Below are 15,321 nucleotides of genomic sequence, written 5' to 3'. Positions count from 1 at the left end.
AAGTTTTTTATTTGAAGTATTTTTGGTATCCAATGTTATATTAGTTTCAGGTATACAGCATAGTGATTTGACAATTTTATACATTAAGCTATGCTCACCATGAAAGTAAATGGAAATTTTATTTAAAATACTTCCTCTAAAGAAAACCATAGGTCAAGATGGCTTAACTGGTAATTCTACCAAACATTTAGGAATTACATAATACCAATTCTATTCAAAATCTTTTAGAAAATTGAAAAGGAAGGAATAGCTCCCAACTCACCCTACGAGGCTAAAATTACTCGGATAACTAACCAGACAATTATGTTACAAGGAAAGATAACCATAAACTAATCTCCCTCATGAACATATATGTTCATTTTTTTTTTGAGAGAGAGGGAGAGAGCATGAGCAGGGGAGAGAGAGAGAGAATATTTGGTTTTTGGTTGTTTTTATGTTTTTTTAATATGAAATTTATTTTCAAACTGGTTTCCATACAACACCCATGCTCATCCCAAAAGGTGCTCTCCTCAAGAGAGAGAGAATCTTAAGTAGGCTCCACACTCAGTGCAGAGCCTGACATGGGGCTCGAACCCATGACCCTCGGATCATGACCTGAGCCAGGCACTCAACTGTCTGAGCCATCCAGGCACCTGCCCTTTTTAAAATTCAGTTATATATACAAAACATAATACACCATTACTAAGTAAGGTTTATCCCAAGGATTCAAGATAGTGTTAAATTAGAAAATCATTGTAATTCACTACGTTAACATAAAAGAGAAAAAAACATACGATAATCTTAATGGGTGATGAAAAAACATTTGCTAAAATTGAAAGAATTATTACTGATTAAAATAGTCAGCAACCACATATAGAAGAGACCTTCCTCAACCTGATAAACTACATCTACAAAAATTATACATAATGATGTGTATGTAAAGACTAAATGTTTCCCACCTAAGATGAAAAACGAAGCAAAATAAACACTTTCATAAATTATATTTAAAATTATACCAGAAGTTTTAGTCAGTACAATAAGAGAAAGAAATAAAAGTCATACAGATTGCAAAGGAAGAAATAGAAAATACTCCTAGAAAACTATTATCTATGTAGTAATTCTATGTAATATATAAAAAGCTACTTGAGCTAATAAATAAGTTCAGAAAGGTTGCAGGATACAAGATTGAAATACAAATTTAGTTGTTTTTCTAATTTTCTGAGACTGCTATAACAAATTACCATAAGCTTGGTGGCTTAAAAAAAACACCCAGAAATGTGTTCTCTTATAGTTTTGTAGGCCAGAAGTCCAAATCAAGGTGTAAGTAGTGCTATGTTCTCTCTGAAATTCTCTAGAAAAGAATCCCTCCTTACTTGTTCCAGCTTCTAGTGGCCTCAGACAGTCCTTGACTTGTGGCAACTTTAACTCTAATTTTTGCTTCTCTTCTGTATGTCTGTCTATGTGTTCTTTGTTTCTTCTAAGGATACATCCATTGGATTTAGGGCCCACCCTAAGCCACTATGATATTTCTCAACTCTTTTTTTTAATATTCTATTTTTAAGTAATCTCTATGCCCAACATGGGGCTCAAACTCACAACCCTGAGATCAAGAGTTCCAAGCTCTACCAACTGAGCCAGCCAGGCACCCCTCATCTCAATTCTTAATTAATTACATCCACAAAGACCTTATTTACAAATAAGATCACATTTTGAAGTGCTGGGTAGACATGAATTTTGGGGGAAAATATTCAGTCCTGTACAACAATGAACAGCCAGATTAAAATTTAAAACAATATCATTTACAATAGCATCAGAAATATGAAATACTTAGGGATAAATTTGGCAAAGATATTCAAGACCTGCACATTGAAAGCTATAAAACATTGATAACATACATTAAATCCACCAAATTCATAGGAAAAGAGATCAGATTTGTGGTTACCAGCAGTGGGGGTGAGGGGAGGGAAAATTGTAGAAAAGTGGTCAAAAGGTAAAAATTTCCATTTATAAAATAAATAAGTCATGGGGATGTAATGTAAAGTGTGATGACTATAGTTAACACTGCTGTATGATTTATAGAAAAGTTATTAAGAGAGTAGATCCTAGGTGTTCTCATCACAAGGAGAAATTCTTTTCTTTTTTTTATTGTACCTGTATGAGATGATGAATGTTCACTAAGCTTACTGTGGTAATCATTTCACAATATATGTAAATCAAAGCATCATGCTATCTTAAACTTATACACTAATGTGTGTGAATTATCTCTCGATAAACTGGGAGAAAAAGTTGGAAACAACCTAAATGTCCATTGACAGATAAATAGATAAACAAAATGTAGTATATACATAAAATGGAACATTATTCAGTCTTAAAAAGGAATGAAATTGTGACACATGCTACAATATGGATAAAACTTGAAGACATTATGCTAAGTGAAATAAGCCAGACAGAAAAAGATTCGTGATTTCATTTATTCAAAATCCCTAAAGTAGTCAAACACTTAGGGACAGAAAGCAGAATGGTGCTTGCCAGGGCATAAAGAGAGTGGGGCAAGGGGAGTTAGTTTAATGGGTACAAAATTTCAGTTTGGGGAGACAAAGAAAGTTCTGGAGATGGATGGTGGTGATGGTTGCACAACAATGTGAGTGTACTTAATGCCACTGATATGTGTACTAAAAAATGGTTAAGAAGGAAAATTTTATATTATGATAACTTATCATAATTAAAAAAGAAATTTGCAAGTCAGTCTTCCAGGCCCAACATTGCCTTTAGAGTCTACACACATCCCAGCCTCCTTATAATACCAGAACCATGAAAACATGACTCGCATCAACCCGAGTAGGTATCTACTTGTAAATAATACCACAGTCCCACATCCTAGATGACATCACCCCAATCCAGAAGCCTGCCACTGGAAATGATGTTTCTTCAGATAACATGGTCCCAGTCAAAGATCTTACATTGGAGATGACTTTGCTCTCTAAACAGGGGAAGACTTCACCTCAGACACTGAGACCATCGTTTCAACAATGCCTATATGCTGTCTTTCCTAAAATACTGACAAATTGAACACAATATATTTATTGTTTTTCTTTCTTTGATATTGGGGATTCTATTACATTTCTTCAGTTCATTATTCATTTAGTTCATGACCCTGGTATATGTTTTTCTCTCTGCCAAAAGGTATACTGTATACTTCTACACTTCCATATCTAAAGGGGAAATCTTGTAGAAGTTATAACTATTAATGCCATTTTAAAAATTAATGGAGATTATTGCTTGCCTCATGAGGCAACTACCTCCTAGACCACCCCTCATCTACCTTGGTTATGTCTGGCCTATAAGAACTTCTTATTCTTCTACTTGTTTTCTTCCTTTTTATTCTCATAATAAAAGGTCTTTTATGTTGTTTAAGGCAACTTATGTCCTGCTCTCTGTAAATCTTTTTTACTATTTGAGCCACTCAAATATCCCAACAATGGAGTTCAAGATGGATGTCAAGACATCTAGTCATCAACTACATCATCTTTTTTATTTTTATTTTATTTTTATTTTATTTTATTTTATTTTATTTTATTTTATTTTATTTTTGTAAAAATGCTGTCGAGTCAATTGTGAGGCCCTGGCTAGAGGCTGGTTAGTTGCCCTTCATGAACAGATGATAAAGTATACACTTCTACCACTTCCCAGATCATGCATTCACACTCTGGGACACTATGCACAAGCCCTATTAGCCCATGGGCCAGGTTCCAGACAACTAAGAACAGCCTCTATGCCCTGGAGCCTGAGAAATTATTCAAATTAGCCAATCCTCAAAGGTCCAGAAAAATGTAGCTAGCCCCACCTAATTTGTAATACATAAACTGCCCTTGAGAGATCCAACTAGCTGTTATTCAGGTGTAATGCCTGTAGCTCTGCTTGGCAACTAACTTTCTCTCTTTTGGAGCTATAAGTAACAAAGGGTTCTGCCTTCTATCTATTTTTGTGACAGTGTGTTGTGTTCTGCAATCAAAAGAAACTTTAAATTGTATAAAGTCATTTAAAAAAATAAACTCACACAATATACAAAAATTAACTCAAAATGTATCAAAGAGCTAAATATATGAGATAAACTTTAAAACTCTTGAAAGAAAACAAAGGTATAAATCTTCATGTCCTTGAATTTGGCAATGAAGTTTTAGATATGACATCAAAAAGAAGAACAACAAAAAAGAAAAACATATAAATTGGACTTCATAAAAATTAAAAACTTCTGTGGATAAGAAGACACTTTCAAGAAAGTAAAAAAGCAATCCACAGAATGGAAGAAAATATTTGCAAATCATATATCTGAAAAGGGTTTTGTATCCAGAATATATGAAGAACTCTTATAATTCAATAAGAAAATGACAAGCAAGCCAATTTAAAAAATGGAAAAGGGTCTTGAATAGATATTTCTCCAAAGAAGATCGATAAATATCTGATAAATACAAGAAAAGATGCTTAATATTATTAGTCATTAGGAAAATGCAAAAATAAAAAAAGTGAAAATTAACAGTTGTCTTTGAGAATGGAGAGCAATTGGAACCCTAATATATTGGTGGTAGGAGTGCAAAATGTTGCAGCCACTGTGGAGCAGTTTGGCAGTTCCTGAAAAAGTTTTACATAGAATTACCACATGACCCAGCAATTCCATTCTTAAATATTACCCAAGAGAAATAAAAACATACACCCACACAAACACTTATACAGAAGTGTTTAAGGCAGCACTTATAATGGTAGAAACATGGAAATAACCCAAATATCCATCAATATTGAATGGCTAAACAGAATACAATATGGGCATACAATTAAATATTATTCAGCCATAAAAAGGAATGAAATACTATACATACTACAATGTGAATGGACCTTGAATATATTATGCTAAGTGAAAGAAGCCAAACATGAAAGGTCACATATTGCATGATTCCATTTATATGAAATATCTAAATTGGATAATTCCATGGAGACAAAGCAGATTAGTCATTGCTAGGAACCAGTAAAAGGGAAAAATTGGTAGTGACTGCTTAATGGGTTTGGGGTCTCCTTCAGAGTTAATGCAAATTATTTTGGAATGGAATAGAGGAGATGGTTTCACAACATTGTGAATGTACTATATGTCATTGAGTTATACACTTTAAAATAACTAATTTTTATGTTATGTTAATTTCTCCTAAAAATAGAGTCCTATTTGAAAAAAAAGATATTTATAAAAGTATATTCTCTAGGGCAGTTGGCCTTCACTTGTTTTTATATTGCATACCCGTCTGAACATCTTATGATACTAGTGGATCCTATCCTAGGCAAATATACACACCCGGTAACAATGTACATATCGCTCCCAACCACACACACATGCACATCATTTTGAATATAATTCCAGAGGATTAAGACGGTTCTCTAGTTAAGAATGCTGGAATCCAAGGAGAAAGTGCTCTCACTTCAACATAGGTCAGCTTCTAGGATGTTTTTTTTTTTCCTTTTCTCATTTTATTTATTTATTTATTTATTTATTTATTTATTTATTTATTTTTTCAATATATGAAGTTTATTGTCAAATTGGTTTCCATACAACATCCAGTGCTCATCCCAAAAGGTGCCCTCCTCAATACCCATCACCCACCCTCCCCTCCCTCCCACCCCCCATCAACCCTCAGTTTGTTCTCAGTTTTTAAGAGTCTCTTATGCTTTGGCTCTCTTCCACTCTAACCTCTTTTTTTTCCTTCCCCTCTCCCATGGGTTTCTGTTAAGTTTCTCAGGATCCACATAAGAGTGAAACCATATGGTATCTGTCTTTCTCTGTATGACTTATTTCACTTAGCATAACACTCTCCAGTTCCATCCACGTTGCTACAAAGGGCCATATTTCATTCTTTCTCATTGCCACGTAGTACTCCATTGTGTATATAAACCACAATTTCTTTATCCATTCATCAGTTGATGGACATTTAGGCTCCTTCCATAATTTGGCTATTGTTGATAGTGCTGCTATAAACATTGGGGTACAAGTGCCCCTATGCATCAGTACTCCTGTATCCCTTGGGTAAATTCCTAGCAGTGTTATTGCTGGGTCATAGGGTAGGTCTATTTTTAATTTTTTGAGGAACCTCCACTCTGTTTTCCAGAGTGGCTGCACCAATTTGCATTCCCAACATAGGTCAGCTTCTATTTGTCTTTTCCTTTTCTCACTCCCAAGTAGCTTCTTCTCCATCTCCTCTATATCTTTTCTCTACCTGTAGCTTCTGCTTTTCCATGATGTCAATCTGCTCATGTATCAGGGTTTCTCTGGTTCCTAGGTACAGATCTTTTCATAAGTGCACATACTCTAGTACTTTCTAAGCATATGCAACCTTGCATACCATTTTAGGTGGCCCAAGGCTTCATCAGTTGAGAATGCATGGTCTACGTAAATCAGTACAGTCACCATGTCAGACTTCCTTAGACACTGAACCAAACCTGGCTCAGAGGGCACAGGATGGGTATGAACTGGGAAGCAGACACCTTGCAGCATGCAAGGTGCTTTGGTGCTTCCTAGGTGCTCTGGTGAAGATACTGCAATTTAGAAACCCATCAGGCATCACCTCCTAAGTCAAGCAGTAGGCAGCAGACAGGGTCAAAGAAACTTCCACTTGGACACTCTGAATAAGGGCAGAGAACAGGCAGGTATGGAGGCTCTCCCTAAAGCAATCATTTCTCTGGGTTTTATAGAAACCTTCCACTGCAGGGGGCTGGAAGGGATGTGTCTTGGTTTTCAGTTGTTAGGATAGCATTCCCATCTCTGCTGGGGTTGACTTACTTCTGTGAGAATTTGGAAGAAGGAGGGAAGGATCCAAAGACATTTACTCAGGTCACTACCATGGTCATCTCTCCATGTTCGTTTTGGAGTAAGCAATAGTCAGGTGCCTGAATGCAAAGGATGAGAGGCTCTGGAAGGTGAGAAGGGGATCTGGAAACTGCATATTCCCCGCTTCTTGGAAGGGCAGGGAAAATCAGACCATATCTGCATCCCTCAGATCCTCAGCCGCCTTTCCACAACAGCTAAACTTCTGAATGAAAATAGCCATGGACCAAATGTTCAAGATTGATATTGTGTCCGCCATCAGATTTCAGCAAGTCTACTTAACACTCAGTGATTGTTTAGGCACAATAAATACATGTATTTTTAGTAGAACATGGAAGAACTACCTATTTATGAAAATTACAAAAAAATATTTTGTGTATAGCCAGTTCAAGCCATTTTCCATACAGTAAAAATTAATGCAATGAACTTAATTTTGGAAACTTGTTGGTTTTTTTTCTATCCTAAACACATTCTTTGCCCCAAATGAAAATAGCTTTATTTAATTTTTGCTTATAAGAATAACCCATGCTGAGGGGAGCAAATTAAATAAAACTGAAAAAAAATATTTAGAAGAAAATAAAATCCCCACTTCAACTATCTGTTTCCCTACCTGGCAATCCATCATGTACCTGTTATGTGAAGATCTGGAGGAGAGGAGAAACGAAAATCAGTGGCTAAGTTGAGTAGATTGACGGGACGGGGTAGGTGCTCTGAGATCAAAGGAGAGAAAGAAAAAACAATCCTCAGAAATGTACCAGTGACCAGTTGCTCTAGGAGAAAATGTAGCTCTTCCTTGATAAAACAGAACAAACACATACCACAGGGAGAAGGGGCCACATTTGATCTTTGGGAATAGCAAAGACCAAAATGAGTGACAGGGGCTCAAACGGTGAGAGGAGGGGACTTAAGCAGAGCGAGGCGGAAGGGGGCTAGTGAAGGGAAGAAGTGGGCTGGCTCCTGACGCACTTTCTGCTGGTGGGAGGGGAACTAGGGACCCGAGCCCACTGGTGACGTTTTCTTCACGTGATCAGAGGCCTACGTGTGCAGAAGTCCCTCTCCTCCAGGTACCAGCTCCCTATTTCCGTGGAGAAAGATTTCAGACTGAGGGACAGAGGGCAGCTGCCCTATAGCCCTGCAGGTCGGTACAACCAGAGGAGAAGTTGCGGGGGGCGGGGGGTGGTGCACTGGGGTAGGGATGGTAACTGATAGAGGCTACAAAGGATCCTGTCTGCTTTCCAGATGCCACCCCCTCCCACCACCATTCATTCTGGCGCAGGAAATTGTATGAGTGTTCAGGGAGAGGTCTGGGTACCAACTCTTATTTCCCCGGATAAATGTGGGCTTATGGCAGAAAGAAATGTGAGGAGACGGAAGCATCTCTCTGGAAGGGCTACAAATCCACAGGCACCTGCAGACCCCTGGGGTGGGGGATGGCAAAGGGCAAAGACCCGAGCGGGTCCAGGACTGGATTCTCTCTATCCCTTCTTTTCCCAATGGGTATATATTTGGTACAAGAAATCCAGGGCTTGGCGGGAGGAGGTGGAGAGGGACAAGGGGTTGAGACTGGGTACCAACTGGGATCTCCTAGGAGGCAGGTTATCCAGAGACGTCTGGCGGAGACGGCCGGGGGAGGGGGATGACGATGAGGAGGAAATAGCCTGATCTCTGCCGAGCAGCTGGAGGATGGCACAGCCTGTGAGCCAAAGGTGGGGAGGGCCTGTGTTATTTGCATCTTTTCTCCAACTTCCGTCCATTTTGTAGCCGAAAATGATGGCCTGCAGGTAGCGGGGGAGGGGGGAGGAGGTGCTGCAAAGAAGGGAGACAGAGGTTCAGTCTGCAGCTCCCTGTTGGGGAGGAGTGGCTTCTAAACTAAAGAACACTAACAGGAGATAAGATGAGCCAAATCTACTGAATTTGGAAATAATTTGTCTCTTGCATTGTAGGAAAACGTGGTATTCTTCGTATGTAGAAAGGCAAGGGGTGTCAGGAATGCTCTGGACATTTCAGTCCTGCCTCCTGACTCTATCAGGACTTTGTGCTATGTGGGCACCCTGGAGTGGGGGGTTGGGAAGGCAGATACCTGAGCCCAGCAGGATCTGCCTTCTGAACATCACTGTCCTGAACCTCACTCATTTTAGTGCAAGAACAAATCAGATATAAATTTGGGAGGAAGATTCAGAAACATAGTAACTCTTTGGAAATAATTGTTCTCTGCCATTGCCCAGTGGTAGAAAATGGAGGTATTAGGGAAGGGCTGTAAAGGGGGATCCGGGAAGCAAGGAAAAGGATGGGGGGGTGGCACGAGTTGGGAAAGTGTTGACAACTATAGTGTGAAAAGAAACAGCGTCTCAGTTGCCAGTCATTCACTTCTCATTTACCATCTGTCTCTTGTCTCTTTATAGGTCTTCAGGTCGGTAGTTGTAGGCACCAACCCAAACAAGAAAAGGAAAGACCTGCAGTATCAGTGCAGGTCAGTGGGAGAAGGTAACTGTCCCAGGACCCCTGGGAGTAGCAGTGACTTAAGCTTGAGCAGAGGTTGGGGAGGACAACCTTCCTCCAAGCCACCCTACTGCAGTCTCAGAATACATGGCCTATGTCAGGACCCTAAGGGAAGGAACATGGTGCTTTATGGCTGGTGAGGACCAAGGTAAGAACAAAGAAGTGAGAGACAAGAGGCATGGCATCTGTGAAGCCCCTTGAAGATATTAGAATAGCTCTGAAATCTGAGAACTGGCCATTATCTGTTATATCTGCAGTTCTAGAAGTCTTACAACTGCAGGCAAGGAAAAAAAGAAACTGGCCAGGATTCCTGCAGGTCAGTGTGAGTTGGGACTACCCATTTAAAATTGTCCTGGGCATTGCTAAGGCCAGAGCAAAGTTTAGGGACAAATCTGCTCTTATACAGTTCTCAGCACACCCCACTTAAATGTAGAGAGAAGCACCTGTGAAAGTTTCTGTAAGGCTGGCTCATGTAAACATGTGGAAGTGGGGAGGAAAGGGAAAAAATGTATAGGTAGGAGTGCACCTGTAATTTGGATAGGGTAAGGAAAACTCTAAATCATAAAGGCAAATATTTTTAGGAACTATATTATACAACCTAAGTTCTCCTTTTTGTCTCCTAGGACAGGCAAAGGAGGGAGAATCTCAACATGGAAAAGGTCTACAAAGAAAATGAACGAAAGCCAGAAAATGAAGGAAACCTCAAAAATGAGGGAAAGCCAGAAGATGAAGTAGATACAGAAGATGAAGGAAAATCAGATGAGGAAGAAAAGCTGAAAGTGAAGGGAAAGCCAGGGCATGAGGGAAAGCTCCAGAATGAGGGACAGCCAGATGATGAGGGACAACCAGAAGATGAGAAAAAGCAAGAAAAGCAGGGCAAGTCTGAAAATGAGGGAAAACCACACAGTGAGGGCAAGCCAGAATCCCTGACAAAGGCTGAGAGTGAGTCGCGGGCTGCCGAAAAGCGCCCAGCTGAAGATTATGTGCCTAGGAAAGCAAAAAGAAAAACGGACAGGGGGACAGACGATTCCCCCAAGGACTATCAGGAGGACTTACAGGAAAGGCACTTGGGCAGTGAGGAAATGAGAGAATGTGGAGATGTGTCAAGGGCTCAGGAAGAGCTAAGGAAAAAACAGAAAATGGGTGGTTTTCATTGGATGCAAAGAGATGTACAGGATCCCTTTGCCCCAAGGGGGCAACGGGGTGTCAGAGGAATGAGGGGTGGAGGTAGGGGCCAGAAGGACTTAGAAGATGTCCCATATGTTTAATGCCTTTGGCCTTCAATTCTGATTTCTCTAGTGAGAATATTGCTGACCCTGCTTTCCCTGGTAGGCATTTGCCAGGCTATGTGCTTTAACCTTATGCTGATACTTTGCTTTAGGTGTCACTCTCGGTTACCAGCAGCCTTCACCCAACTGCAGCACTCTGTCTTTAAGTAGGGAACTTTCACCCATGTGCATGGAAAATATGTTCATGGTACATTGTAAAATAATAATAAAAAAACAGTTTTCAGAACCGCATATACAGCATCAGCCCATTTTTGAAAAAAAAATAGTTACATAATACATCCATGAGTAGGGAAACTGAGTATATCAAAAGAGAAATGGTGGCTTTCTCTGTGTAGTGGCAATGGAAGAGATTATCTTCTCTTATCTGCTTTTTTCCTGAAAAAACATAGATTACTTTTGCCATAAAATAAATAATAAAAGATGTAAAAATGGGAAAACACATACAAAGCAATCAAAATAACAGTTCAGTGAGTTTATGAAGGCAGTGGAGACACTTAAAATTACTTTGGCATGATGTGAATGATGTGTTATATTCACATTCCCTCTGGGACTCAAAACTGGAGGAATTAACTTGAGAGTTATTACAGATCCATTTCTGTAACAGTCTTGTCATCTGTGAAATGGGGATAAAACTTCTCTTCCAGGGCTGTGGAGAAGATCAGATGAGGTACTGAGTATGTGAGCTGTATTGAGCTGACTCCTACCCTCTGACCTGCAGTAACAGAACTCTGGGGGAGGGCTGAAGGAAGTCTCATTTGTGTCAGGAATAAGTCCTGGAAGCTAAGAGGTGGGTGCCACTTTACCTTGAGTAATACTATGTTTGATGTGCACTGTGCTTCTTCTCATGGGTCCTGCACTCCCCTAAGGGCCTCACTGCTGCTGGTGGGTTGGAATCCTCAAGGTAACAAAACCTCTTTGATTTCCAGAGTCTCTGCTGAGTTGAATCCTCACTATGTTCCCTGCCAAACTGTGGAGAAGGTCCCTCTTTCCATGTTATACTGTAGTTTTAACACTGACAAGAAATGTGGGAAAATGCTTTGTAAATTTTTAATTAATATACTTTTCAGACATTGTAATTACCCCATTAGACTTGCCTTTTACAAAACAAAGAATTCATCTTACTGATTTTGCTACCCACAACATATAATAGAAATTTTTTTAAAAAGCCAGTACATTATCAAGTCAGAAGGCCTCAATTCTTGCTCCAGTTCTGTCTCTGATTGAATATGTAAGCCTGAGCACATAATTTCATTTTTTAGCAACTGAAACTTAACACTCCAAAAGGAACACAGCAGTACAGGGATTATATCACAATTCATTGGTAAATGATTTTAACATTGGATATAGTAGTATTCTCAAATTTTGCTAGCTGCCAGCAGACTACCTGCATTAAAATCATCTAGCTACCTTGTCAAAAATTCACAATCCTAGCACATCCAATATAGCAGAATCTCTTTTGACTTGTCCTCACAATGTCTGTGTGTGTGTCTTTTGTTCTTAGCTCATTTTTATCAAATGGATACCTGTAAATTTTTTTAATCCAATAGTGCAAAAAGTTTATTATTAAAAATCTCAGTCTGCCTTGCCATTCCACATTCTCATCCTCCAAAGGCAACTACCATAAACGTTTTTGGTTTCTTCTAGTATTTATCTCCATATTTCTGAATAATATACTTACGCTGCAATTTCTTTTTTTATAAACAGTTGCATTGAAATGTAATTCACATACCACAACATTCACCCTTAATTTTAAAGTGTACAATTTATTGGTTTTTAGTATATTAGCAGAGTTCTGAAACCATCACCACTATTAGTTCCAGGATATTTTCATCACCCTGAAAAGAACTTTATACACATTAGCATATAATGGTGTTCCCATTCTCTTCTCCCCCCAGCTCCTGGCAAATAATGATCTACTTTGTCTCTACAGATTTGCATATTCTAGACATCTCATATATATGGAATCATACAATATATGATTCCTTTCAAGTAGCATAAAGTTTTTAAGTTTCATCCATATAGTAGCATGTATCAGTACTAAAAATTCATGTACATGGGATTTTTTGCCTTTTAAAATAAACTTCATTGAGAAGACAAAATATAATATTTACAAGTACAGAAATTATGGTTCTGTCTTAGCTTATTATGTAGATAGCCTCAGTGCATGCTAATGATTATGTCCAAAGTTGTATTAACTTCATTTAAATGCTTTGATTCTTTTTATGAAGAGGTACTCTAAATTTAATGTACTTGTTTTTTGTCTGTTTTAAAGTAAACACAGGTGTGTAGTATGTGATACACTGCTTATTCATTTCTGCTGAAAGAACCAAAAGTTTTTTCCATTCTTTTTTTACTTGAAATCTTTCATTTTATTGAAATATAATTTACATGCATTGCTATATGTTTAAGATGTACAGCATGTGGATTGATTTACATATTTGTAAATTACCACAATAATTAGCTGTATACCCATCATCTCATATAGATATGATAAAAACAAAACAAAACAAAACACCTGTTGGGAGAGGGGCCTGGAGCGGCACCACCTGTGTGGTGCAATGGTGTTGCATGGAAGGTTCATGTAGGCTGAGTTTTGAGTGGATGCACGACTGTATGAGTGTGCGAGTGGGCCATGCAAGGTGAGTGTGTACCCCAATCCCTGAGCCCTTGCCCTCCCCCACACTTTGATAGTATTTGACCAAGGTGTGACCCTAGCCCTGAGGAGCTGACCTGAGATGAAAAGCTTCCTTCCTGAGAAGTCCCCTCCTCTGTGCAGGGATCTCCCTCCTCAAAAAAGGAAATAAAGAAAAAGAAAAGAAAAGAAAAAAAAATATATGGTGATGAGAACTATTAGGATTTCCTCTCAACAACTTTCATATATATTATACAGTAATGTCAACTTTTTGCATTTAAATATGTGTTTTATTTCCTTGAGTATATACCTAGGAGTGGAATTGCTATGCTATGCGGTAATTCTATGTACAACTTTTTGAGGAACTGCCAAACTGTTTCCTAAAGCAACTGTGGCACTTGACAGTCCCATCCAGATCCTGTGTTCAAGTGTTCCAACTTCTCTACATCCTTGCTAACACTTGCCATTGCCTGCATTTTTTATTTTGGCCATCTTAGTATAAAGTGGAATCCATTGTGGTCTTGATTTGCATTTTCGTAATGGCTAATGATGTTGAGCATATTTTCATGTGTGTATTGTTCATTTGTATATCCTCTTTGGAGAAATGTCTATTTAAATCCTTTACCAATTTTAAAATTGGGTTGTTTGCCTTTTTATTGTCAAGTTTTGAGTTCTTTCTTTATCTTGGCTACAAGTCTCTTATCAGATATATGACTTGTAACAGCTATTTTCTAACTTATTAACTTAGTCATTATCCACTGGCTTTCTGATACCATAATTGAGTAGTTCTCTCTTCTCATCACAATCTCCATATCAATTGCCTATCTCCTAATATAGCTTTATCACATCTAATGTGTATTGTAACAAGCCTTCAGTGATTCTGTTGTTTAACTCTGAGGACCATTTGTGCATTAGGGTAGCTACCAACCCCAAAACATCAGTGGCTTACCACAACAAAGGTTTATTTTTGAAAATTCATGAGGATTGGGTATGGACAGGTTCTGCTCCCTCTAGTTTCCCAGAGATCCAGACTAATCACGATACCACTGCAACAGAGGAAAAGCATACATGGAGATCTCACACTCATTTTTCCACACCGTGGTCTAGAAGTGATATAAATCACTGCTGTTCACAGCCCATTTTTTTCATATTTCTAACTCTTCAATTCTGGAAAGCAATTCTGAGAAAGGTGTTATTATGCTTTCCATATAGGTGACTTAATTGAGGCTCATAGAGTGTAAATGACTTATGCAAAGTCACATACTGGTAAGGGGAAGGGCCAATATTGGAACTTGGGTTTACTTGGCTCTAAGGCGATGATGCTTAACTAGTTAGCTTCCCTAAATACAAGGATTTGAATCTTATCTTCACCCTATTGACCAACCAATCCTTTAAGATGTCAGAATAGTGGTAATGTTTTTTTTCAGATGACAGACCTAAAGAGCAAGGCTCACAATGGCATTGCTTCCTCCACTATTAATGCCTTTAAAAGACATTTAATGCCAATTCACGGCTCGATTGCCTTGGCCTCCAAGTCATGGGCTCTTCCTATAGTACATGTAGGTATTCAGACAGGTGGTAACACCTGTTTTCTCCTGAGTTGGAAGATCACATTCCTTCTTAAGCTCCCTTTGCCTGGGATCTCTTATACATTTGGGCCTGGGATGACTCAAACATTAGAAGTACTGCACTGGGCAGATACAGAACTGATGTCACTACAAAACCACCAAAACAGGCCCAGGCACAATCAAGGCCCTTCTGGGAGTTGGAGCAAAGTTGGCTGGAGTAATTGTCTTAACTGCATCCCCATGCCTATTGTTCTGGGGGCTATTTCAATAGACTCTGAGAGAAGGGTTCAACATGTTTACTTCAAAACTCAAATTATCTGTTCAAATCCAGGTTGTAACTGGTTCTGAAAGGGAGCAATGCTTTAAAGTTTTATGGTATGGAGTTTAATTTCCATCCCTACAAAATTCTCCTTCATACTTCAGAAGTGAAAAGGACAGAGAAAACAAACAAACAACAAAGCCTTATGACTAACAATGAAGAGTTTCTGTCAT

General features: G+C 38.7%; 1 protein-coding gene and 1 non-coding gene across 2 annotated transcripts; both read left to right on the top strand.

Moving 5' to 3' along the window:
* The first annotated feature begins 9,990 nt into the window (after positions 1-9,990).
* Positions 9,991-10,608, top strand: TCEAL5 (transcription elongation factor A like 5). The gene has a single exon (XM_007091723.3). It carries the CDS (start codon positions 9,991-9,993, stop codon positions 10,606-10,608), a length of 618 nt encoding a protein of 205 aa, XP_007091785.1.
* A 2,531-nt stretch (positions 10,609-13,139) lies between these two features.
* Positions 13,140-13,404, top strand: LOC122235632. Its single transcript, XR_006213672.1, has one exon.
* Positions 13,405-15,321: the final 1,917 nt, after the last annotated feature.

Source organism: Panthera tigris, chromosome X, assembly GCF_018350195.1.
Source record: "Panthera tigris isolate Pti1 chromosome X, P.tigris_Pti1_mat1.1, whole genome shotgun sequence".
NCBI classification, from domain to species: Eukaryota; Metazoa; Chordata; class Mammalia; order Carnivora; family Felidae; genus Panthera; species Panthera tigris.
The sequence above is the reverse complement of the archived record's forward strand: the minus strand, read 5'-3'. Positions and strand labels throughout refer to the sequence as shown.